The following is a 26,259-nucleotide window of genomic DNA, read 5'->3' on the forward strand; positions in this document are numbered from 1 at the left end:
AGTCAGTAGTTAGGAAGGTAAATGCAATGATGCCAAAAGTTTTGAGAGGACTTGAATATAAAAAGAGGGATGTAGTTCTGAGGCTCTATAAGGCTCTGGTCAGTCCACATTTGGAGTATTCTGCACAGTTTTGGGCTCCATATCACAAGAAGCATGTGGAGCATGTTCAGAGGAGACTCAGAAGAAAGGTCCCAGGAATGTAAAACTTAACATATGAGGAACACTTGAGGATTCTGGATCTATGCTCAATGGAGTTTAGAAGGACGAGGGGGGGATCTAATTGAAACATACAGAATACTGAATGGCCTAGACAGAATGGATGTTGGGAAGATGTTTCCTGTGGTAGGAGAGACTAGGACCCAAGGTTACTGCCTTTGAGTAAAGGGAAGACCTTTTAGAACCAAGATAAGGAGAACGTGTTCAGCCAGAGAGTGGTGAATCTGTGGAATCTATTGTCACAGAAGGCTGTGGAGGCCAGGTCATTGAATATATTTAAGATGGAGATAGATAGGTTCTTGAATATCAAGGGGATCAAGGGTTATGGGGAGAAAGCAGGAGAATGGGTGAGAAACTTATCAGCCATGATTGAATGATGGAACAGACTTGATGGGCTGAATGGCCTCACTTATGCTCCTATGTTTTATGGTCTTAAGGATTCCAGCAGTTTAAAAAGACAGCTCACCACTCCCTTCTCCAACAATGTTCCTATCCCACCAATGCATTAAAAAAAAGAGATGCTGCTGGATCTCAGGATGAAAGGATTCTTCACTGCCTGTTTCGGGGGGATGAATCGGTACACGCTCGGATATTGAGTGGATTTGGAAGCAGATAAAGGGTAGCACCGATATTGTGAAAGAGCCAGATACTCACCTTGGCAACCACATCAATAGCTTCTTCAGCAGGTACTCTAACAGGTTTCCGAGTGTCAGGCTTCAGGAATATTTCCACAACAATAACTTCAAAGGAACACTCAGCCTGGATTGTGAAAGAGAGTATCACGTTTGAAATTGCAAAAGAAAATGTAGACATGGGAACTTACATTGACATGGACCATTTCAGTATTTCAGCTAAATATTTTTGATATTATTCTGTGGAAGCAATGTAGAAGCTTAAAGCATCAAACGTGTAAGTTTAAAGCATTGAATATAAAATACTCAAAGATAGAAAACCGAGAGCAATTGGGAGAAATGGAAGGTAACTGCTCTGTCACAAAGGATAGATGAAAATCCAGCTTTCTAATATATTAGGTGCCATGGTGGGTCTGGAGGGACCTGGGGGGGGGGGGGGGAGGGTAAAGGATGGTATGGAGGCACTGTCTCATGAGGAGATGGCATCATCTCAGAATAAAGGATCACTTGTTTAATACACAGTCATAGAATCATAGAGATGCAAAGCACGGAAACAGACCCTGTGGTCCAACTCGTCCATGCCGACCAGATATCCCAACCCAATCTAGTCCCCACAATCTGGCCCATATCCCTCCAAACCCTTCCTATTCATGTACCCATCCAGATGCCTTTTAAATGTTGCAATTGTACCAGCCTCCACTACTTCCTCTGGCAGCTCATTCCATACACGTACCACCCTCTGGGTGAAAACATTGCCCCTTAGGTCTCTTTTATATCTTTCCCCTCTCACCCTAAACCTATGCTTCTAGTTCTGGACTCCTCCATCCCAGGGAAAAGACTTTGTCTATTTATCCTATCCACACCCCTCTTGATTTCATAAACTTCTATAAGAAGGTTACCCCTCAGCCTCCGAAGCTCCAGGGAAAACAGCCCCAGTCTATTCACCCTTTCCCTATAGCTCAAATCCTCCAACCCTGGCAACATCCTTGCAAATCTTTCCTGAACCCTTTCAAGTTTCATAACATCTTTCTGTTAGGAAGGAGACCAGAATTGCACACAATATTCCGACTGTGACCTAACCAATGTCCTGTACAGCCGCAACATGACCTCCCAACTCCTGTACTCAATACTCTGACCAATAAAGGAAAGCATACAAAATGCCTTCTTCACTATCCTATCTACCTGCAACTCCACATTCAAGGAGCTATGAACCTGAACTCCAAGGTCTCTTTGTTCAGCAACACTCCCGAGGAGCTTAACATCAAGTGTATAAGTCCTGCTAAGATTTGCTTTCCCAAAATGCAGCACCTCGCATTTATCTAAATTAAACTCCATCTGCCACTTCTCAGCCCATTGGCCCATTTGATCACAATCCCATTGTAATCTGGAGTAACCTTCATCGATGTCCACTACACCCCCAATTTTGATGTCAAAGGAATTTCATCATTCGGAGGGTAGAAAACTGATAGCAGTCTTTACTACTGATGGCCATTGAGGTTGGGTTGTTAAGTGCATCCAAGGCTGAGACCATGAAGATTTTTAATCAATAAAAGAATCAAATGTTTTGAGGATAACACAGGAAAGTGGAGATGAGGATTCTCAGACCAACTGTGGAATCATTGCCATTACCGTCACCCACTGTATTAACCCAATACCGTCACTCACTGTATTCACCCATTACCATCACCCACTGTAGTCACCGATTACCATTACTCACTGTATCCAATCATTACCATCACTCACTGTATCTACCTATTACCGTCACCCACTGTGTTCATCCATTACAATAACTCACTGTATTCACCCATTACCATCACTCACTGTATTTACCCATTACAATTACCCACTGTATTCACCCATCATCATCACTCACTGTATTCATCCAATACCATAACTCACTGTATTCACCCATTACCATCATTCACTGTATCCACCCATTACCGTTGATCGCTGTATTCACCCATTACCATCACTCACTGAATTCACCCATTACCATCACTCACTGTATTCACCCATTACAATCATCCACTGTATTCACCCGTTACCATTACCCACTGTATTCACCCATTACCATCACCCACTGTATTCACCCATCATTACTCAGTGTATTCACCCATTACCATCGCTCGCTGTATCCACCCATTACCATCACTCACTGAATTCACCCATTACCATCACTCACTGTATTCACCCATTACAATCATCCACTGTATTCACCCGTTACCATTACCCACTGTATTCACCCATTACCATCACCCACTGTATTCACCCATCATTACTCAGTGTATTCACCCATTACCATCGCTCGCTGTATCCACCCATTACCATCACTCACTGAATTCACCCATTACCATCACTCACTGTATTCACCCATTACAATCACCCACTGTATTTACCCATTACCATTACCCACTGTATTCACCCATTACCATCACCCACTGTATTCACCCATCATCACTCAGTGTATTCACCCATTACCATCACTCACTGTGTCCACCCATTACCGTCACTCACTGTAGTATCCATTACCATCACACAATGTATTCACCCATTACCATCACCCACTGTATTCACCCATTACCATCACTCACTGTATCTGCCCATAACAATCGCTCACTGTATTCACACATTACCATAACTCACTGTATTCACCAATTAATATTACCCACTGTATTCACCCATTACCGTCACCCACTGTATTCACCCATTACTGTCACTCACTGTATTCACCCATTACCATCACTCATTGTATCTGCCCATAACCATCACTCACTGTATTCACCTATTACCATCACTCATTGTATCCACCCATCATCATCACCCACTGTATTCACCCATCACCATCACTCACTGTATCCACCCATCATCATCACCCACTGTATTCACCCATTACCATCACCCACTGTATTCACCCATCACCATCACTCACTGTATTCACCCATTATCATTTCTCACTTTATTCACCCATTACAATCACTCACTGTATTCACCTAGTACCATCACTCACTGTATCCACCCATCATCATCACCCACTGTATTCACCCATTACCATCACTCACTGTATTCACCCATCACCATCACTCACTGTATCCACCCATCATCATCACCCACTGTATTCACCCATTACCATCACCCACTGTATTCACCCATCACCATCACTCACTGTATTCACCTAGTACCATCACTCACTGTATCCACCCATCATCATCACCCACTGTATTCACCCATTACCATCACTCACTGTATTCACCCATCACCATCACTCACTGTATCCACCCATCATCATCACCCACTGTATTCACCCATTACCATCACCCACTGTATTCACCCATCACCATCACTCACTGTATCCACCCATCACCATCACTCACTGTATTCACCCATTATCATTTCTCACTTTATTCACCCATTACCATCACTCACTGTATTCACCTATTACCATCACTCACTGTATACTCCCATTACTGTCACCCACTGTATTCAGCCTTTACCATCACTCACTGTATCCGCCCATAACCATCACTCACTGTATCCACCTGTTACCATCACTCATTGTATCCACCCATCATCATCACCCACTGTATTCACCCATTATCATCACCCACTGTATTCACCCATCACCATCACCCACTGTATTCACCCATCACCATCAATCATTGTATTCACCCATTACCATCACCCACTGTATTCACCCATTACCATCACCCACTGTATTCACCCATCACCATCACCCACTGTATTCACCCATCACCATCAATCATTGTATTCACCCATTACCATCAACCACTATATTCACCCATTACCATCACCCACTGTATTCGCCCATTACCATCAACCACTGTATCCACCTATTACCGTCACCCACTGTCTTCCCCCATTACCACCACCATTGTATTCACCCATTACTGTCACCCACAGTATCCGCCCATAATCATCACTCTCTGTATTCACCCATTACTATCACTCACTGTATCCACCCATTACCGTCACTCACTGTAGTCATCCATTACCATCACTCACTGTTTTCCCCCATTACTATCACCCACTGTATTCACCCATTACCATCACCCACTGTATTCACCCATTACCGTCACTCACTGTAGTCGTCCGTTACCATCACCCACTGTCTTCCCCCATTACCATCAACCACTGTATTCACCTATTACCATCACCCACTGTCTTCCCCCATTACCATCACCCATTCTATTCACCCATTACCATCACTCACTGTATCCGCCCATAACCATCACTCTCTGTATTCACCCATTACTATCACTCACTGTAGTCATCCATTACCATCACCCACTGTCTTCCCCATTACCATCAACCACTGTATTCACCTATTACCATCACGCACTGTCTTCCCCCATTACCATCACCCATTCTATTCACCCATTACCATCATTCACTGTATCCGCCCATAACCATCACTCTCTGTATTCACCCATTACTATCACTCACTGTATCCACCCATTACCGTCACTCACTGTAGTCATCCATTATCATCACCCACTGTCTTCCCCATTACTACCACCCATTGTATTCACCCATTACCATCACTCACTGTATCCGCCCATAACCATCTCTCCCTCTATCCCCCCATTATAACCTTCGCATCTCAGCTCCCAACATCATCTGACATTACTAATGTACATTCTACCAATTAGCACAAGGTCAGTGAATCCCTCCTGCTACACTTTTGTAGCAAGCCAACTAGAATGCTGCGCAGTTAAAAAGGCAGTCAATGGGCATCTGCTGGGGGGGGGAACGGGGGGAGGGGAGACGGGGGGGGAACATGTTTTGTTTCTGCCTCATTTCCATCATTCACTCTCCTCCTCTCCCCTGCCACCCCAACGCCATTTCTCATTGGTACACTTGGATATTTAATTGGACCTAATTCTCTGTTTTCTCTAAGAGCTCATTATCACAGGATCCAACTGCTGTACGTTTCGGGTGCTTGACATTTACCACTTTTTTCCACACAGGGTTTTATCAGTACAATGTTCCAGAATCTTTACCTGTGGCTTCAACAGTGGCTAAAATAAGGGCTCTCGATGATGACATTGGACCAAACGCTGAAATGGAATACCAAATTATTGACGGGGATGGCTTTTCTGTTCTCAAGATTGAAGCTGACATGGAGACCCAAGAGGGCATCGTAACTCTTCAGAAGGTAAGACCAGTCAAGGAAAAATCAAAGTCCGCTGTTTTGAGAGAATGCAGGTTTTGTTCACTACTTTGAATTGCGCCAGCCTTGGAGGAGCTAAACCGATGGAGATTTAATCACTTCACACTCTTTTTCACTTTTTGTATCTCATATAATTCCTTCTGTAGAAGGACAGTTCATACAGGTCTTCAGATGATAGATTATACATCGATGTTCAACGTTGTCACTTGTGGTTACTCTCCTTTTTGTCACCAACTGGTTTCTCAGTTACAGCACTGTACTTTGGCTGACTTCCAGTTCATCAAAAACTATTTATAATCTTTCTTTCTGTTAGCTCCATGACCTTGTTTTCTCTACACTGATCCCACCTCAGAGCCAGTTTACCCCCCTTGCATCGGATTGTTCAATTGCAGCTACAAATCTCCAGGGTGAGGCCTGACACCCCTTCAAGGCTTGTGGCAACTTGAAGAACTAGGACAAAGATTGCCAGCTTTCTACCTGCATCTTCTCAGTCTGTTTATCAAATTGATATTATTATCCTTTGGAAGATTGCAAGGAATATAGTTCTGTGTGCCATCAGGGATTGATGAAACAAAGTTGAGGAATTTTTTATTATTATAAAGGGAACTGCTGAAATTCATCCAGGAAAATTGTTCAGTTTGATAAAAGGCTCAGATTTGAGTGGAGACAATTTTAAAAAGCAGGAACATAAAATGAAGTCAAGCTGAATACTTAAATGCAGTCTCTCCCTGACATTGACTTTATTTTAAAATCTCATCCTTATTTTCAAATCTCTCCATGGTCTTTTTCTTTCTCTCAATGTAATGCCCTCATGGAGGTGGGGAGCATTGTGGCTCAGTGGTTAGCACTGCTGCCTCGCAGCACCAGGGACTCAGGTTTGGTTCCAGCCTTGGGTGACTGTCTGTGTGGAGTTTGCACATTTTCCCCGTGTCTGTGTGGGTTTCCTCCAGGTGCTCCGGTTTCCTCCCACAGTCTGAAGATGTGCAGGTTATGTGAATTGGCCATGCCAAATTGCCCATAGTGTTCACGGACGTGTAAGCTAGGTGGATTAGTCAGGGGAAATGTAGAATGATAGGGTGGAGGAATGGGTCTGGGTGGGATACTCTTTGCATTGTCGGTGTGGACTTGTTGGGCAAATGGCCTGTTTCCACACTGTGAGGATTCTGTGATTCAAACAGTTTTCTGAGAGATTTGCAGTTTCTCATTCCGTTGCTTTGTTTATCTCTGGTCTTAATTACTCAACCAGTGCTGCAGTGGGCAGTACTCAAAAAGCTCATCAGCATCCTTGATGAAGCAGCACACTTAATCAATAACCCAACCATAAACTTAAATATTCACTTCTTCCAACACAGACTCATTGTGTCAGTAGTATGTATCATCTACAAGATGCACTAGTACAGTGACTCATCAAGTTGACAGCACATTCTAAATCCATGACCTCTACTGTCTAAGGTAAAGGGAACAATACTCCAGCAAGTGCCAGGTAATAACCACAGATCCTTGACATTCAAAGGCATTACTATCACTGAATCCCACACTTTCAACATCCTGGGTGTTGCCAATGGCCAGCGACTGAGCATGGTTAGCCACATAAATACTGTGGCTATAAGAGCAGGTCAGAGGCTAGGAATTCTGTAACGAATAACTTACCTCCCGACTCCCCAAAATCTGTCCACCGTCTACAAGGCACTAGTCAGAAGTGTGATAGAATCCTCCCCATTTGCCTGGATGGGTGCAGCTCCAGTAACACTTCAGAAGCTTGACACTATCCAGGACCAAGCAGCCTGCTTGATTGGCACCACATCCACAAACATCCACTCCCTCCACCTTTGAGGGACAGTAGCAGCAGTGCATAGCATCTGCAGGATGCATCGCAGAAATTCACCAGCGATCCTCAGACAGTACCTTCCAAAAGGACAAGGGCAGCATGAGGCACCATCAGCTGCAAGTTCTCCTCCAAGCCACTCACCTACTGACTTGGAAACATATCATTGTTCCTTCAGTGCCACCATATCAAAATCCTGGAAGTCCCTCATGAATAATATGATGGGTGTACTTAAAAAATTCTTCTATTGGGGTGTGGGCATAACTGGCTGAGCCAGCATTTATTGTGTATCCCTTATTGTGACTTGACTTGAATAGCTTGTTAGGCTAAATCAGAGGGCAGTTATGAGTCAACCACATCGCTGTATGTTTGGTGTCATACATAGACTGGACAGCAGATTTCATTCCCTAGCTGGGACTAGCTGGCTCAATACGACTCGCTGAAGGGTAATTAGAGATTGGCAACAAATATTAGCCTTGTCAAAGACAACAACATCCCAGGGATGAATGTCATGATCTGAAACTCATTTCTCCCAGAAAATAAAACGAAGAACTGTGAAAAGGAGAAACTCAGCAGGTCTGGCAGCATCTGCTGACAAGTCTGATGACATATCCCCGTACTTGAAATGTTAACTCTGCTGTCTTCCCAAAGGTGCAGCTACGGCTGCTGAGTTTCTCCAGCAATTTTTGTACTTGTTCCTGTTTCTCCCATACCAGTTTTAAGCTGCATATTCACATCTCCAATCTTATCAACCCTATGCTAATTTGCTCGCAGCCATTGTTATAGACAGGTTACTTTTGAAGTTCTGCTTTTTATTTTAGCCCCTAGTTGTTCATGTTGCCATCCAATGATATGCAAGTTGGGTGAATTGGCCATGCTAAATTGCCCATAGTGTTCAGGGATGTATAGGTTCAGTGCATTAGTCAGGGGTAAATATAGGTAGGGTAGGGGAATGGGTTTGGGTGGGTTACTCTTTGGAGGGTTGGTATGGACCTGTTGGGCCGATGGGCCTGTTCCCACACTACAGTTCTATGATTCTATAAACAGTTTCTGTTTTGTTGTTCTGTCCCTGTCATTGGCACCCAAAGTGACCTTGCTAACTGGATCCTGAACATTCCCCAACAGGTTTGTCTCAGCTTGGAACAAATGTTCCAAACCAGGCAGCAGGTAGCACATTATAACAATCAAAAGATCTGCAGATGTTGTAAATCAGAAGCAAAAGCAGAAATTGCTGGAAAAACTCAGTAGGTCTGGTAGCATCTGTGAAGAGATATCAGAGTTAATGTTGCGGGTCTGGTGACCCTTCCTCAGAACTGGTGGTAATAGAATTCTTTGAAATTTGTATTGCATGTGGACGGGTGGTTAAGAAGGTGTTTAGCACGCTTGCCTTCATTGCTCAGACCTTTGAGTACAGGGATTGGGGAATCATATTGAGGTTGTACAGGACACTGGTGAGGTCTCTTCTGGAGTAGGACAAATGTTCGGCATAACATCGTGGGCCGAAGCGCCTGTTCTGTGCTGTATTGTTCTATGTTCTATGTTCTAGTGTGTCCAGTTCTGTTCACCCTGTTGTAGGGAGGAAATTATTAAATTCAAGAGGTTTCAGAAAAGATTTATCAAGCTGTTGTCAGGAATAGAAGTTATAAAGATAGGCTAATAGATTAGATTAGATTATGTTACAGTGTGGAAACAGGCCCTTCGGCCCAACAAGTCCACACCAACCCGCCAAAGTGCAACCCACCCATACCCCTACATTTACCCCTTACCTAACACTAGGGGCAATTTAGCATGGCCAATTCACCTGACCTGCACATTTTTGGAATGTGGGAGGAAACCGGAGCACCGGGAGGAAACCCACGCAGACATGGGGAGAACGTGCAAATTCCACACAGTCAGTCGCCTGAGGCGGGAATTGAACCCGTGTCTCTGGCGCTGTGAGGCAGCAGTACCACCGTGCCGCCCATAAATAGGGACATTTTTCACTGAAGTCTAGAAGGTTGAGGGATCACCCTGTAGGGGTTTATAAAATTGTGAGGGGTATAGATAAGATGAGTAGCAAGGACCTTTTTCCTAGGGTGGAAAAGTTCAAAACAACCTTTTTACCTGTTATCATCAGTACTGAGGAAGGGTTACCGGACCCAAAATGCTAACTTTGATTTCTCTTCATAGATGCTGTGAGACCTTCTGGTTTTGTAGCAGATAGCACAGCCATCTAGCATCTTGTTCTTGAGTCCAGAGAGTGCTGTCTATTTTCCTGACTACACTGTCTCCTACCTCCATTATATTACTCTTTACTTCTCACTTCACTTGAACACCTTCCTGCAGCATTGTCTCAGGTCCAGTCGCTCATCCAATTTGCAGACCCTGCTGGTATCCACAGAAGACTGAGCGCCAGATTAGCTCAGTTGGTAGAATCCAAGTTGGGGTCATAGAGTCATACCACATCGAAACCGATCCTTCAGTCTGACCAGTCCATGCCAGCCATGATCCCAAACTCAACTCGTCCCACCTGCCTGCATTTGGCCAATATCCCTCCAAACCTTTCCTATTCATGTACATATCACCATGTTTTTTTTTTTAAATGTTGCAACTGTACCTGCATCCACCACTTCCTGTGACAGTTCATTCCACATACAAACCACTCTCTGTGTAAAGACGTTGTCCCTCATGTCCTTGTTAAATCGCTCTCCTCACACCTTAAAAGTATTCCTCCTAGTTTTGAACTTCCCCACCCTAGGAAAAAAGATCCTAACTATTCACCTTATCCATGCCCCTCATGATTTTATAAACCTCTGTAAGGTCACCCCTCAACCTCCTACGCTCCAGTGAGAAAAGTCCTCATTCAGCCTATCCTTGTAACTCAAGCCTTCCATTCCCGGCACCATTCTGGGAAATCTTTTCCGAACCCCTCTACAATGTAATAATTTCTTCCCTATAACCGGGCAAACAGCACTGTACACAGTACTCCAGAAGAGACTTCACCAATGTCCTGTACAATCTCAATATGATTTCCCAACTCCTGTATTCAAAGGTCTGAGCAATGAAGGCGAGCGTGCTAAACACGTTCTTAACCACCTCATCCACATGTGGCACAAATTTCAAAGAACTCTTGACCTGAACCTCTGGGTCTTTCTATTCTACAACATTACCCAGGGCCTCCCATTAATTGTATAAGTCCTGCTGTGTTCCTTTTTAACCAAAATGCAATACCTCACATTTATTCAAATTTAACTCCATCTGGCACTCCTCAGACTAATGACCCAATTGATCAAGATCTCTTTGCAATTTTAGATGACCTTCTTCACTGTCCACTCTATCACCAATTTTGGTGTCATCCGCAAACATACTAACCATGCCTCTTGAACTCTCGTCCAAAGCTGTTTTTATAAATGACAAACAAAAGTGGACCTTGCACCGATCCCTGCAAAACATCGCTGGTCACAGGACTCCAATCCGCAAAACAGCCGTCTACCATTGCCCTCCATCTGCTGCTAGGAGAAAGTGAGGACTGCAGATGCTGGAGATCAGAGCTGAAAAATGTGTTGCTGGAAAAGCGCAGCAGGTCAGGCAGCACCCAAGGAGGAGGAGAATTGACGTTTCGGGCATAAGCCCTTCTTCGAGCTTATGCCCGAAACGTCGATTCTCCTGCTCCTTGGATGCTGCCTGACCTGCTGCGCTTTTCCAGCAACACATTTTTCAGCTCCATCTGCTGCTGTTAAGCCAATTTTGTAACCAATTGATAATCTCATATAATCTAATTTTGCTAATTAGTCTACCATGCAAAATCTTGTCAAAGGCTTTTCGAAGGTCTATGTAGATAATGTCTACCATTCTGCCCTCGTCAATCTTTTTTGATTACTTCCTCAAAAAAATTCAATCAATTTTGTAAGACACGAATTTCCTCACACAAAACCATGCATAATCAGTCCTTGCCTCTCCAAATTCATGTAAATCCTATCTTTCAGAATCACCTCCAACAACTAACTCAGCACCGATGTCAGACTCACTGGCCTGTAACTCCCAGGCTGCCCCTTACAGCCTTTCTTAAATAATGGCATAACATTAGCCACCCTTCAGTCTTCCGGCACCTCACCCATGGTTATGTGCTCAGTGGTTTCAACCTCAAGGGTTATTATGGCTCACTAAGAATGGTACGGTGGCTAAGTGGTTGGCACTGCTGCCTCACAGTGCCAGGGACCCAGGTTCAATTCCAGCCTTGGGTGACTGTCTTTGTGGAGTTTGCATGTTCTCCTGTGTCTGCACGGGGTTCCTCTGGTGCTCCAGTTTCCTCGCAAAGCCCAAAGGTGTGCAGGCTAGGTAGATTAGCCATGGTAAATCTGGGGTCACAGGGATAGAGTAGGGGACAGGGGGTGAGTGGGATGCTCTTGGAGGGTCGATGCAGACTCGATGGGCCAAATGGCCTCTTTACGCACTGTAGGGATTTGATAAGCTGTAAGAACCTGGAATCCATCGGATAAATGCAAGGGCTGCAGTTCTTCCATCCCTACCTTCTTGCTGCACCCCCATGTCTGCCCTGAAAGGCACCCCTTCCTGCCGCTAACCATTGACCTAACCATGTGAGGTGTCGCTGCCTTCTGAAGGGATCTATGCTTTGAGAAAGACCTAGAAGGCATTTCTGGGTTTGGAACACTGTTGCAGAGACCCTTGCCCAACCTTACCAATGAAACAAATCTTCTCTGTCTATCACAATGCCTTTATTTCTACCAACAGTGACAGTTGAAAGTGTACTTGTATTTCGATCTGTTCTATTAAGCGATCAGACCAGACAGTTTATTCCCAGCACTGCAGTGGGAGAGACTACTCATCCTGATTGAATCAATAATAATTTTAATAACTCCAGCATGCACTGTAGGCACCTCTTACATCTGCTTTCAACAACAGTCTCTTCTGTAGCCCATTGCTGTGTTGAAATCAAACTGAGAAGCAACATAGAGCAGCTTCACTGTATCAGATGTCATTTGCAGAACATAATCAGCCATACGGACAGAATCTGTTCACATTAACAATGAACTGGCAAAGTTTGAAGGGCTACTGAAACTTCAAGCCAATTTACCTTCTGAAGAACTTACAAGAGAAATAAGTTTACCAGGACATAGCACTCAAATTACACCTTCTTCTTTGGTGTCCAAACCATCACGGCAAATGTGCCTTGGCTGTTATCGAATCTCTACAATGTGGAAGCTGGCTATTCAGCCCATCAAATCCACACTGTCGCTCCAAACAGCTTCCCACCCAGACCCACCCTATCCCTGTAAACCCTGCATTTCTCACAACTACCTTGCACTGAACATTATGGGCAATTTAGCAAGGTCAGTGCACCAAATGTGCACAGCTGTGGGAGGAAACCCGAGCACCTGGAGCGAATCCACGCAGACACGGAGAGAATGTGCAAACTCCACGCAGAAAGTCGCCAGAGACTGGAATCGAAATCAGGTCTCTGGTGCTAACCACTGAGCCATCACACCACCCATATCTATTTTGATGAATTTGAAATAGAGTCACTGTCAGAACAAACCTCAAACCCTTAGCTTTGCTTGCTGATTCTTGAGTTTTTTTTTTGCCTTATGGAGAAATGTTGAGAGGGTTAGGCCTTTTGGGTTTAGGAGAATGAGAGGTGATGGTACTCATATGATACTGAGGGGCTTTACAGGATAAATGCTGAGATAATGTTCTCTCATGTGGGGGGGGGTCTAAAATTAGGTGATGCAATCTGTACATGAGGGGTCTCCCATTTAAGAGATGAGCAGGAATTTCTGAGATAGTGATCAGCTGGGCCATGATCTTAATGAATGTAGGAGCCTGCCAGGGGAACGAAAGGTTTTATGGTTCTAGCTCATATATCCATAAATGTGGAGCTAGGCAGATTGTTAACCAGGAAGGGAATCAGGAGTTATGGAGGAAAGTGAAGTTGACGATTGCCAGATCAGCCATTATCTCATTGAATGATGGGGAAAACCTGATGGGCTGAATGGCCTATTTCTGCTCCTATAGCTTATGGCTTATGCTTCTGACAAAAAAAGAACCCTGAACAGCTGAGTTTAAGTTTTAAGGCTATGCCTCCTCTTGCTGGGTTTTCCCCACCAGAAAATGGTTGGTGTTTATTTTCTACATCATCTCCTTTATTCTACTTAAACCCTTCTATTAAATCATGTCCTGATCTTTAATATTTCAAGCGACACAAGCTGGACACCATGGATTCCCTCCCTCAGGGCATTGTGGGTCTACCCACAGCACATGGAACTACAGCAGCTCAAAATGACAGCTCACCACCACCTTCTGAAGGGCAGCTAGGGACGGGCAATATATGCTGGCCCTGCCAGCGATGACCACATTCCTTGAGTGTGGTAAAGAGAAAAATCAACTAAGATTTTCAAAATTTTATTTTTCAATAAAGTCTCCTCACCTTCTTTTCGACTGCACCAAGTACATGCCTAATGTACTAATGTAATGGGGAGACAGGATGCCCACTCACAGAAAACATCTCCGGGAGACCCGCACCAACCAACCCCACCGCCCCAGGGCTGAACACTTCAACTGCCCCTCCCACTCTGCCAAGGGCATGCAGGTCCTGGGCCTCCTCCATCGACATTCCCTCAACCACCCGACGCCTAGAGAAAGAATGCTTCGTCTTCTGCCTCAGGACCCTCTAACTCCATGGCATCAATGTGGATTTTACCAGTTTCCTCAATTCCCTCCCCCCACCTTGCCCCAGTTACAACCTACCAGCTCAGCACCATCCTCATGACCTGTCCCACCTGCCAATCTCCCTTCCCACCTATCCGCTCTACCCTCCTCTCCAACCTATCACCTTTTCCCACCTCCATCCACCTATTGCACTCTCAGCTGCCTTCCCCCCAGTCCCATCCGCATTTATCTCTCCAGTCCCGAGGCTCCCATCATTCCTGATGAAGGGCTTTTGCTTGAAACGGCGATTTTCCTGCTCCTCGGATGCTGTCCGACCTGCTGTGCTTTTCCAGCTCCACTCTAATCGTGACTCTGATCTTCAGCATCTGCAGTCCTCACTTTCACCCACAAGCCTATGTTCTCAATCTCCAGACAGCCAGTCCATCCCTGGTTTCAGCTGGTGAACCTTCCCTGGACTGCCTGTGATGCCAGTATATTTTTCCTTAGATAAGGTGGAATAGTGGTGGGATGGGGTGGGTCTGGATGAGATGCAGTTTGGAGGGCTTGTGCAGACTTGATAGGCCAAATGGCTTCTGTCAGTTTTGTAGCGAGTCCAAGACCAGACCCAGGTGTTCTGGTGTCATTGTGCCAGAGGTACTTTTGCATAGGCCTAGGCGCAATACGAGAGTAAAGGTACAATTCTCTTCCCTCTTTGCTGTTGGAGGTGAATTCCCTGATTTTTATTCACTCTGGGGACCTGGGTTCCAATCCTGCCATGGCAGACGGTGGATTTTGTGAAAACAAAATCTGGAATTAAGGTTCTGTTGATGACCATGAAACGGGTGTCAATTTTAAGAAGAGTCCACCTGATTGACTAATTGAAGGAAAGAAACTGCCATCCTTACCTGATCTGGCCTCTGTGTGAGTCCATGACAATGTGGTTCACTATTAACTGCCCTCTGGCCAATTAGGGATGAGCAATAAATGCTGCCCTGGCGATTGGCTAAATTCCTTCCGTAATAGCGAGTTTTATTAATTCCTACCCAGCTCACGTTTTTGTAAAAAGGTGAAAATCTCACCCCTAGTTTTGGGTGGGGTTGCACGTTAATACACTGTGATAGACACATGAGTGCAGGGCAGAGCAGATTGACCAGACTGCCTATAACTGTCCCTCATTGATTCATTTGTGTGAATAGACTTGAGGGCAGGGGCAGAGGTAATGCTTCATTCTGCCAAATATCCTCAGGGTTGACGATGGTCAGTGATGAACGGACATCTTGGGAGGCACTGACTATGTGGCAGCAAGCCAGAACCATTAACATCAAGGCAGGGAAGATGAGGAGAGTTATGGAGGAAGATGGTGAGTGATCTGCAGTGATAATAGACTTGACTTTGCCAGCTCCGGACCACTGACCCAGAGTTGTTATCAAGGAGCCCCTTGGCTGTCGACTGCTGGGCGATTGGAAGTCAGGTCATGGATGGTTGCACATCGTTCGCCTTCTCTGGAAAGCAGATGGGAGTGTCAGCAGGAGAAGCTGTTGGCCCAGATGGACTGACAACACGAAGGGTGACCTTTGCCATGCAGCAGAAGCTGATGTCCTGGCAACACGAGAAGCTGCTGTCTGAAGACAGGTCCCTCCCAGCCTGTGAAAGCCTGATGTGCGCTAAATGGCAGTTAAGAGGGACAATGTGCAAAAGCAATGGATTTATTCAATGCCTTTCCCACAACACGGGCATGAAATTAGAGGAAGGCGGATGATTTGGGCGGACTTTAGCAAACCTTGGATTTGGAGTAATCAGTGAGCAAAGTAAACAGGCCCTCAACTGGGATGGAAGGACAATCCGCCCACTCACAAGGCAGTGGGGTCAGGGATCCGGGTTGCTTTAAGATGTATATATCTCTGACAGGTTTTACTCACAGACACTCCATTCAGAATTGGGATTGTATTTGAGCCCCTGGCTTTTTGATTCTGATTTTGATTTTGATTTTATCGTCACGTGATTTACAGTAAGAGTAAGTAAGTAAAATACAGTAAAAAGCCTTAATTTGTCGCCACGAAAGGACGCCATTTTGAATAATTTAAGATTAAGGGAAAAGAAAGAAATAGCTTGCAGAAAGCCCATTAGTCCTGAGCCAGCTCGTCACCGTCAACGAAGCCCGCACTGTCATCTCGCCAGCAACTACACCGGACTCAATCGACATCGAAGTCGCTGATCCACATGCACCATCTTTGCCACTGGGCCTATACCCCTCTGCCACTGCCTGAGCTGGATGAACCAACATCACAGTGGCATCTCTCCCCACCGGGCTCACCTCGATGCTACCGTGGTGTAGCTATGAACGCTGTTTGGTCAGGCACATAAGGGTAATTGAGATTCCTGACGAAGGGCTCCTGCCCGAAACGTCGATTCTCCTGCTCCTCGGATGCTGTGCTTTTCCAGCACCACACACACTCGACTCTGATCTCCGACATCTATGGTCTTCACTTTCTCCACATAGGGTAATGGAGGCTGCTGAGGGGGGAGCATTGTAAAATTCTCTGGGTTAGTCGGTGTGTGCGTGTTGGTGGGTGGTGGTGAGGAGTTACCTAACGCTCAGACCTGAAGGATGAGAAGATGCCTGGAGGGTGCCACTGGTCTGGTACAGCATTGAAGTAACAAAGGGTCAAATTAAACTAGACAAAGGAAGGATACAGACCCATGCTTTTATGACATGGGAAGCTTGATACTCATACATCCCACCGATCCCCAACAGCAAGTCCACCTGGATGGAGCAGCTGGGATTACAGCAGGAATTTATGGAGGAGGCCATAGCCCAGACGCTGCACGAAGTCATCTTTGGGAATGTTGCGTAGGCCTTGAACCCACAAGACACATAAAGGAAGGAATGATGGGAGCTTCCCTGAAGGATGCAGTGACAGTCATGGGGAATTTTAATCCACACACACAGACTGAGGATGTCAGGTTGGGCAAAGGTGGCCTGATGGCCAAGTCATGGAAATAGAAATCAAATGTTCTGCTTCTCCTCCTATCGGTCTGTCGTTATATTTATAATGTCTGCCACAAAAGGGTCATTTGAGAGCCTAACAGCCTAAAAGGCCTAACATTTGCCTTTTAGTGTGAAACTTTGAAATTACTTTGAGACTGCAGGAAAATAGCCTGTAATTTTTCAACTCAAAGCAGTGGAGTTGTTAAGAATGTAATCCACTGCAGCGGATTTATCCATCCCTATTCAGGACACAGAAGAGAGAGCCATACGTTTATCTGTTATTTTTTCTGACACAAAGATAGGTGGAGGGATGGGTCACGTTGAGGAGGCAGGGAGGCTGCAGAAGGACTTGCCCAGGCGAGGTACGTGTGCAAAGCAGTGGCAAGTGGAATACAATGTGGGAAAGAGTGAGGTTATGCACTTTGGTAGGAAGAATAGAGGTGTTGAGTATTAGCAAGTTTTGAGAAGATATGTAGCTCAGGTTGAGGTTCTGGATGTAGGTTTGCTCACCATGCTTCTAGGAATTGTCATGCGTGTCTCTGTTTGGCTGGTTCTAGGATGGATGTGTTGTCCCAGTCGAAGTGGTGTACTTTCTTATCTGTATTTAAGGATACTAGTGAGAGAGGGTCATGTCATTTTATGGCTAGTTGATGTTCATGTATCCTCGTAGCTCATTTTCTGCCTGTTTGTCCAATGTAGTGTTTGTTACAGAGACACACACCGGAATTCTATCGGAATTGGGTGGCACGGTGGCACAGTGGCTAGTCGCCAGAGACCCGGGTTCAATTCCCGCCTCAGGCGACTGACTGTGTGGAGTTTGCACGTTCTCCCCGTGTCTGCGTGGGTTTCCTCCGGGTGCTCCGGTTTCCTCCCACAGTCCAAAGATGTGCAGGGTCAGGTGAATTGGCCATGCTAAATTGCCCGTAGTGTGAGGTAAGGGGTAAATGTAGGGGTATGGGTGGGGTTGCGCTTCGGCGGGTCGGTGTGGACTTGTTGGGCCGAAGGGCCTGTTTCCACACTGTAATGTAATCTAATCTAATCAAACACATCGAGTTAGACCCCATCTACCACCCCCTGAGAAAAAGAACAGGAAATGAGATCACCAACCCGAATAAACCCAAACGTATAAATAGAAAGCAGGAATTATCAGCAGTGCTTCGCCCAGCTGAAGATGTCACCTTGTAGGGTGACGAAACGTCTGGAAATGAATCTTTCAGCTCAGCGAGCAAACCTACATCCAGGTGTAGAGTATTTTTGAAATAAGAAAAGACTTCAGAAACCTGAAGCGCAAAGGGACTTATGAGCCCGAGTTCAGGATTCTCTTACGGTTAACATGTAAGCTCAGTTGGCAGTTAGCAAGGGAAATGCAATGTTAACATTCATTTCAGGAGCTCTAGAATACCAGAGTAAAGATGTACTGCTGAAGCTGTATAAGGCTCTGACCAGACCACATTTAGAATGTTGTGAGTAGTTTGGGTCTGGTATCTAAGGAAGGCTGTCTTTGGAGTGGTCCAGAGGAGGTTTACATGGATGATCCTGGGAATGATGGGCTTGTTATGTGATGAGCCATTTGAAGACTTTGGGTCTGGATTTGATGGAGTTTAGAAGGAAGGGGGTGGGGGAGAGTCTGATTGAAACTTACAGAATACTAAGAGATGTGAATAGAGTGGACACGGAGAAGATGTTTCCCAAAGTCGGAGAGTCTAGGACTGAAGGGTGAAGGGATGACCCTTTAGAACTGAGAAGAAATCCCTTCAGTCAGAGGGTGGTGACTCTGTGAAACTCATTGAGTGTATTTAAGACATAGATAGATACGTTCTTGATTAATAAGGGGACATGGGAAGAAGGCAGGAGAATGTGATTGAGAAACATACAGACATGATCAAATAGCGGAGCAGACTCAATTGGCCAAATGGATTAGAGTGGTGCTGGAAAAGCACAGCAGGTCAGTCAGCATCCGAGAGAGCAGGAAAATCGACATTACGGGCAAAAGCCCTTCATCAGGAATCATGAAGGACCTTTGCCCGAAACATCAATTTTCCTGCTCCTTGGATGCTGCCTGACCTGCTGTGCTTTTCCAGCACCACTCTAATCTTGACTCTAATCTCCAGCATCTGCAGTACCCACTTCTGCTCAATTGGCTGAATGGCTGCTCTATCTAATGGTCTTATTATCTTTTTTAATGCATCCTTAAATTCAGTGGACATTGTGAAAATATCTGGAGGCAGTACACAGTCTCCAATTAGATTGCTGCCTTAGATAAAATCAGCATCGTTAGTAGACAATTTTGACATTGCACCATAATAACAGAACCACTGGCTAAAACACTGTATAAATTCATTCCACACAGCAGAAACTTCTACCAGCACTATGCATCAATACTATTTTATGTTGCAAACTCTGTAGTCAGCAAAGTTCACCTCAGGGCTGCTGGTTTTGTTTTTATTCATTCAGGGGATGTGAACTTTGCTGACTGGTCCAGCCTTTATTACCCATCCCTAATTGCTGTGGAGAATGTGATGGTAAGCTGTCACCTCAGATCATTGTGGGTTCAAAGCCCACTGCAGTGTATGGGAAATAGAATCAGAACAAATGCAGCTCTCTCTCGGACATCATTAGTCAGGTGGAACACCATTTCAAACCGCAGCAGTATCCTGGTCAATATTTAAAGTATTGCTGGACAAGTTATTGATCATCACATGTATCCAACCTGAAGAGAATCCCAAAGTCTTCTGTAGACATACCAAAAGTAAAAAGGTGGAAAAGGAGAAATGAGGACCATTGAGATCCAAAAGGGCAGATGAATATGTTTAAACAGGGCCAGAGCTGAGGTACTAAATTACTACTTTGCTTTTGCCTTCACCATAGGAACTTAGGAGCAGAAATGGTCCATTCAGCTCTCAGTCCTCCACTCCAACATTCAATACCAATAGCGGTTGATCATTCACTTCGATGCCTTTTTCCCACATTATCCCTCTGTCCCTTTACATCATTTGTGTTTTGAAGTCTGTCAATTTCTACTTTAAACAAACTCAGTGACTGAGTTTACACAGATATCTTTGGGTAGAGAATTCCAAAAATTACAAGCTTCTGAGTAAAATGAATTTTCTTCATCTCGGTCCTAAGCAACCACCCCCTTAATTTTGTGTTGTGCAACCTGTCTCCAGACTTCCCTAACCAGGGGATGCATCGAACCCTCCGTCTACCCTTTCTGTTCCCTTTCAATATTTCGTAGGTTTCAATGACATCATCTCTCAATCTTCAAAGCTTTAGAGAATACAGAACCAGTTTCTCAAGATCTCTTTCTGGGGCAGGCCCTGGAACAAGCCTGATTGTCTCAGGATAAGTTCATTGCTCTCTTTCTGTGCCTGTGGAGGGGAATTTACAGAGTGTGGTGTTCCCATGTACCTGCTGCTTTGTCCTTCTAGATGGCAGTGGTTTTGTGCTTGGAAGCAATTTGTCGTGTTTAATTTTAGCCTAGCACATTGCTACTGTGCATTGGTGTTGGTGGGAGTGAATGCGATGCCAGCCAAGTGACCTGTTTTGTTCTGGATGGTATCAAGCTTCTTGAGTATCACTGAAGTTACACTCATCCAGATAAATGGAGAGTACTCCATCATACTCCTGACTTGTGGAATGTTCAGGTGAGTTATTCACTGCAGGATTCCTAGTTTCTGACCTGTTCTTGTCGCCGCAATATTTATATGGCTAGTCCACTTCAATTTCTGGTGAATTAAACCCCTCGTGATATTGATAGTGGGGAATTCGGTGATGATAGTGTCATTGAAAGTCAAGTGGTGATAATTAGATTCTTAGTAAGCGATTTAAGAGCTATCGGAAAAAGGCAAAAAGTGGAGTTGAGAGCAACCAGACCAGCCCACGCTTTTGTTGACTGTTGGTGGAGAGGACTTGCTGGGCTGAATGACCTCCTTCTGCATCGATGTTCAATGGTAACAGAAAGGGTTCAGGGCTGTTGATGTGTGCGTATAGACATTCAAAAAGTATACCGTGCCACAAAAGAGTCTTATGGGCAAAACATAGTTGAGAATAAAAGGGGCAGTACCACCTTGGATAGTTGTTTCCCCACGTGGGAGAGACTAATACCAGAAGGGAATCATCTCAGAATAAGGGTCATAGGAACATTGGGCAATAGGAACAAGAGTGGACTCTTCAGCCTGTTCTACCATTCAATGGGATCCTGGCTGATCTGTGGCCTAACTCCATATACCCACCTTTGGCCCATACCTTGTTTAACAGAAATTTATCCACCTCAGATTTAGAATGAACAACTGATCCAGTATCCACTATCATTTATGGAAGAGAGTTCCAAATCTTTCCCACCCTTTGTGTGTAGAAGTGCTTCCTAACACCTCTCCGGTTCTGAGGAAGGGTCACCGGACCTAAAACGCCAACTTTGATTTCTCTTCACAGATGCTGCTGAGATTTTCCAGCTACTTCCGTTTTAATCTCTCCTGAATGGCCTGGCCTTTTTCTCAGACTATTCCCCCCTAGTTCTCGGACATCCAACTAGTGGAGTTAGTTTATCTTTATCTGTCGATTCCTGCCATACATTTAAGTCAGAGACAATGAAGAATCTTTTCTCTCAGACGCTAGTGAATCTGTGGAGTTCTTTACCACAGAGGGCTGTTCAGGTTAGATCGTTAACATATTCAGGTCTGAGACAGACAGATTTTTAATCAGTGAGAGAATAAAGGGTTATGGGGGAAAAGACAGGAAGGTGGAGTTAAGGATTATCAGATTAACCATGATATCATTGAACGGCAGAGCAGGCTCGATGGGCTGAATGGCCTGTGGTCTCATGTATATAAACTTTAGTGACAAGAATCAGTGACTGATGGTTCATGGATTTAATTTTGGCCTGGAGGAAGATTTGAGTGGAATTTTCCAGGGCTCATTATTGGGAGCCTTGTTTTTCCTTTCACATATATACCTTGATGTGCAGTCAACAATTTCGAAGGTTGTCAATGAGACAACTTTTTGAAGCAGTGTATACTGTGAGGAGGATAATGTCAAACTTCAACTGAACAAATTGGTGAAATAACTTGACAAATGACAGAGGAAGATGACTCAATTTGGTCAGAAAAAAAACATGACAAACAACACAAAATAATGGGTACAACTCTGAAGGAACTGCAGGAACAGAGGGGCTAGGGTGTATATGCGTTTAAGATTTGGAAGGAGGCAGGAAAGGTTGAGAGAGTGTTTACTAATGTGTGTGGGATTTATTAATGATGGCATAGCATAGAAGAGCAAAAGGTTATTATGAATTCAGCTTCAGACCTAGCTGTCACACTTTATTCTTGGAAATCCCTGTCACAGAGAGAAAGGGTTGTTAAGAAGGCGTTTAGCACGCTTAACTTCATTGCTCGGTCCTTTGAGTATAGGAGTTGGACATCATATTAAAGTCATACAGGACATTGGTGAGTTCTCTTCTGGATTACTGTGTCCAGTTCTGGTCACCCTTTTCAGGAAGGACGTTATAAAACCGGAGAGGGTTCATCAGGATGTTGCTGGGAATGGAGGGCTTGTGTTAGGAAAATAGGCTGGGACCTTTTTCACTGGATCATAGGAGGTTAAGGAGTGACCTTATCGAGGTTATAAAATCATTAGTGGCATAGGTGAGGTGAATAGCAAAGACCTTTTCCCTAAGGTGGGGAGTTCAGAACCAGAAGACAATGAGAGGAGAAAGATTTAAAAAGGATACGAGAGGCAACGTTTGATACACAGAGAGCAGTTAGTATGTGGAATGAACTGCCGGAGGAAGAGGTGGACGCTAGTACGGTTACAATGTTTAAATACATTTGGATAAGTACATGAATAGGAAAGGTTTGGAGGGATATGGGCCAAATACAGATAAGCGGATCTGGTTTAGTTTGCAAACGTGGTTGGCATGGATTAGTGGGACCTAAAAATCTGTTTCCATGTCACATTCTATATGAATATATGATTTGGAGATGCCGGTGTTGGACTGGGGTGTACAAAGTTAAAAATCACACAACACCAGGTTATAGTCCAACAGGTTTAATTGGAAGCACACTAGCTTTCGGAGCGACGCTCCTTCATCAGGTGATTGTCCTGATGAAGGAGCGTCGCTCCGAAAGCTAGTGCTTCCAATTAAACCTGTTGGACTATAACCTGGTGTTGTGTGATTTTTAACTACATGAATATATGTATCGAAGGATGTGAAGGCATTGGAGAGAGTGCACAAAAGATTTACAAGAAGGTACCCAGGGATGTGGAACTTCAGTTAGAAGGAGAGAGTACAAATGTTGGGTCTGGTTTTATTGGAGGTGAGGAAACTGAGAGGACATTTGTTACAGACATTCAGAGTCATGAACATTCTGGGTAGAACAATATTCCTTCTCCTGAAAGGATCTTGAATAAGAGGTCACAGATTTAAAGCCACTTCAAGGAAGCAAAAGTGATATGAATGAATACTGTTTCACTTCTTTGTGTCTGCTTTTTGTTATTGATATAAGTGATTTGGATGTGAACACAGAGGTATGGGTATTAAGTTTGCAGATGACACCAAAATTGGAGGTGTGGTGGACAGCGAAGAGGGTTACCTCAGAGTACAACTGGGATCTTGATCAGATGGATAAATGGGCTGAGGAGTGGCAGATGGAGTTTAATTTAGATAAATGTGAGGTGCTGCATTTTGGATAGGCAAATCAGGGCAGGATTTATACAATTAATGGTAAGGTCCTAGGGAGTGTTGCTGAACAACAGACCTTGAAGTGCAGGTTCATAGCCCCTTGAAAGTGGAGTGTCAGGTAGACAGGTTGGTGAAGAAGGCGTTTGATATGCTTGCCTTTATTGGTCAATGCATTGAGTATAGGATTTGGGAGATCATGGTGTGGCTGTAAAAGACATTGGTTAGGCCACTTTTGGAATATTGTGTGCAATTCTGGTCTCCTTCCTATTGGAAGGGCATTGTGAAACTTGAAAGGGTTCTGAAAAGATTCAAAAGGATGTTGCCAGGGTTGGAGGGTTTAAGCTGTAGGAAGAGACTGAATAAGCTGGGGCTGTTTTCCCTGGAGTGTCAGATGCTGAGGGGTGGCCTTATAGAGATTTATAAAATCATGAGGGACATGGAGAGGGTAAATAGACAAGGTCTTCATCCTGGGATGGGGAAGTCCAAAACTAGAGGGCATAGGTTTAAAGTGAGAGGGGAAAGATTTACAAGGGTCTCATGCAGAGAGTGGTGCGGGTATCGAATGAGCTGCCAGAGGAAGTGGTGGAGGCTGGCAATTGCAACATTTAAAAGGCATCTGGATGGGTTTATGAATAGGAAAGGTTTAGAGGGATATGTGCTCAATGTTGACAAATGGGACTAGATTTATCTCGGATATCTTGTTTGCATGAATGAGTTGGACTGAAGGGTCTGTTTCTGTGTTGTACATCTTTATGACTCTATCTTGAATGTATTGCCCAAAAGTGTGATGATGTCTGGTTCCATTGAGGTATTTAGAAGGGTATTGTGGAACTGAGCAATGCATTGTTCTGGGGAGAAGGCAGCAGGTCAACACTGAGTGAAATGCTCATCTGGAGTCCTAGTACAGAGATGATGGGCCCAATGCCCTCCTTCAGCACTGTAGCAATTCTGTGAGAGATTGTTTTGATATACCACAAGCTTCAGTCACTGATGCTGCATTCACGGCGGCTCAGTGGTTAGCACTGCTGCCTCACAGGGTCCCAGGTTCAATGTGTGGAGTTTGCACATTCCCCCTGTGTCTGCGTGGGTTTCTTCCGGGTGCTCCAGTTTCCTCCTACAGTCCAAAGATGTGCAGGTCAGGTGAATTGGCCATGCTAAATTGCCCATAGTGTTAGGTGCATTAGTCAAAGGGAAATGGATCTGGGTGGGTTACTCTTCGGAAGGTTGGTGTGGACATGTTGGGCCGAAGGGCCTGTTTCCGCACTGTAGAGAATCTAATCTAATCTAACACTAGATATTTAAAAAAATATTTGGATAGGTACATGGACAGGAAAGGTTGAGAGGGATATGGGGCAAACAAAGGACAAAGGGGCTTGTTCAATTTTGGGATCCTGGTTGGCATGGACAAATTGGGCCGAAGGGACTGTTTCCATGCTGAATGACTCTATGACCTATTAATGCCCATTGGTTTAATTTTTAATTTCCAGCAACCTTACTATCTTATGGCAAAAGTGACATTTTTACCCTTTCAAGTCAAATTTATCTCTCACACTCACTTGTTGACAACTTTGTGAAGCATCTGCTATCCCTCACATTGTAGTTAGTCTTTGCTTCATCATTACTTCTGTCTTGCTATCTTCTTTATTGTGTTTATGAACAAAGCTTCGTTGTCACCCACAAACGTTTATGGACCAAGTCACAATCATCAGTTGTAACAGCAGTTCTTATCTTCGAAATGTATCGTTCTAAACCCTTCCTATTCATATACCATCCAGCATGGTAGCTCAGTGGTTAGCTATGCTGCCTCACAGCATCAGGGTCCCAGGTTTGATTCCAGCCTCGGGTGACTGTGTGGAGTTTGCTCATTCTCCCCGTATCTGTGTGGGTTTCCTCTGGGTACTCCGGTTTCCTCCCACAGTCCAAAGATGTGCAGGTCAGGTGAATTGGTCATGCTAAATTGCCCATAGTTTTAGGTGCATTAGTCAGAGGGAAATGGATCTGGGCAGGGTCGGTGTGGACTGGTTGGGCCGAAGGGCCTGTTTCCACACTGTAGGGAATCTAATCTAATCATGAAGATGGGAGGGTTTA

General features: G+C 44.6%; 1 protein-coding gene across 3 annotated transcripts in view; it reads left to right on the forward strand.

Annotated features, from left to right (window-relative positions):
• The window catches only part of cdh7a (cadherin 7a), a 329,420-nt gene that overhangs the window by 255,231 nt on the left and 47,930 nt on the right, over window positions 1-26,259 (forward strand). For all 3 annotated transcript variants that reach the window (XM_087986719.1, XM_043687680.2, XM_043687681.2), the window contains one exon: window positions 5,834-6,021. In XM_087986719.1, the coding sequence (XP_087842845.1) occupies window positions 5,834-6,021 (188 nt within the window). The remainder of the gene's footprint in view (window positions 1-5,833; window positions 6,022-26,259) is intronic.

The sequence above is a fragment of the Chiloscyllium plagiosum genome, unplaced genomic scaffold (genome assembly GCF_037043375.1).
Source record: "Chiloscyllium plagiosum isolate Xiang-an unplaced genomic scaffold, Cpla_swu_hap1 HiC_scaffold_4, whole genome shotgun sequence".
NCBI lineage: Eukaryota > Metazoa > Chordata > Chondrichthyes > Orectolobiformes > Hemiscylliidae > Chiloscyllium > Chiloscyllium plagiosum.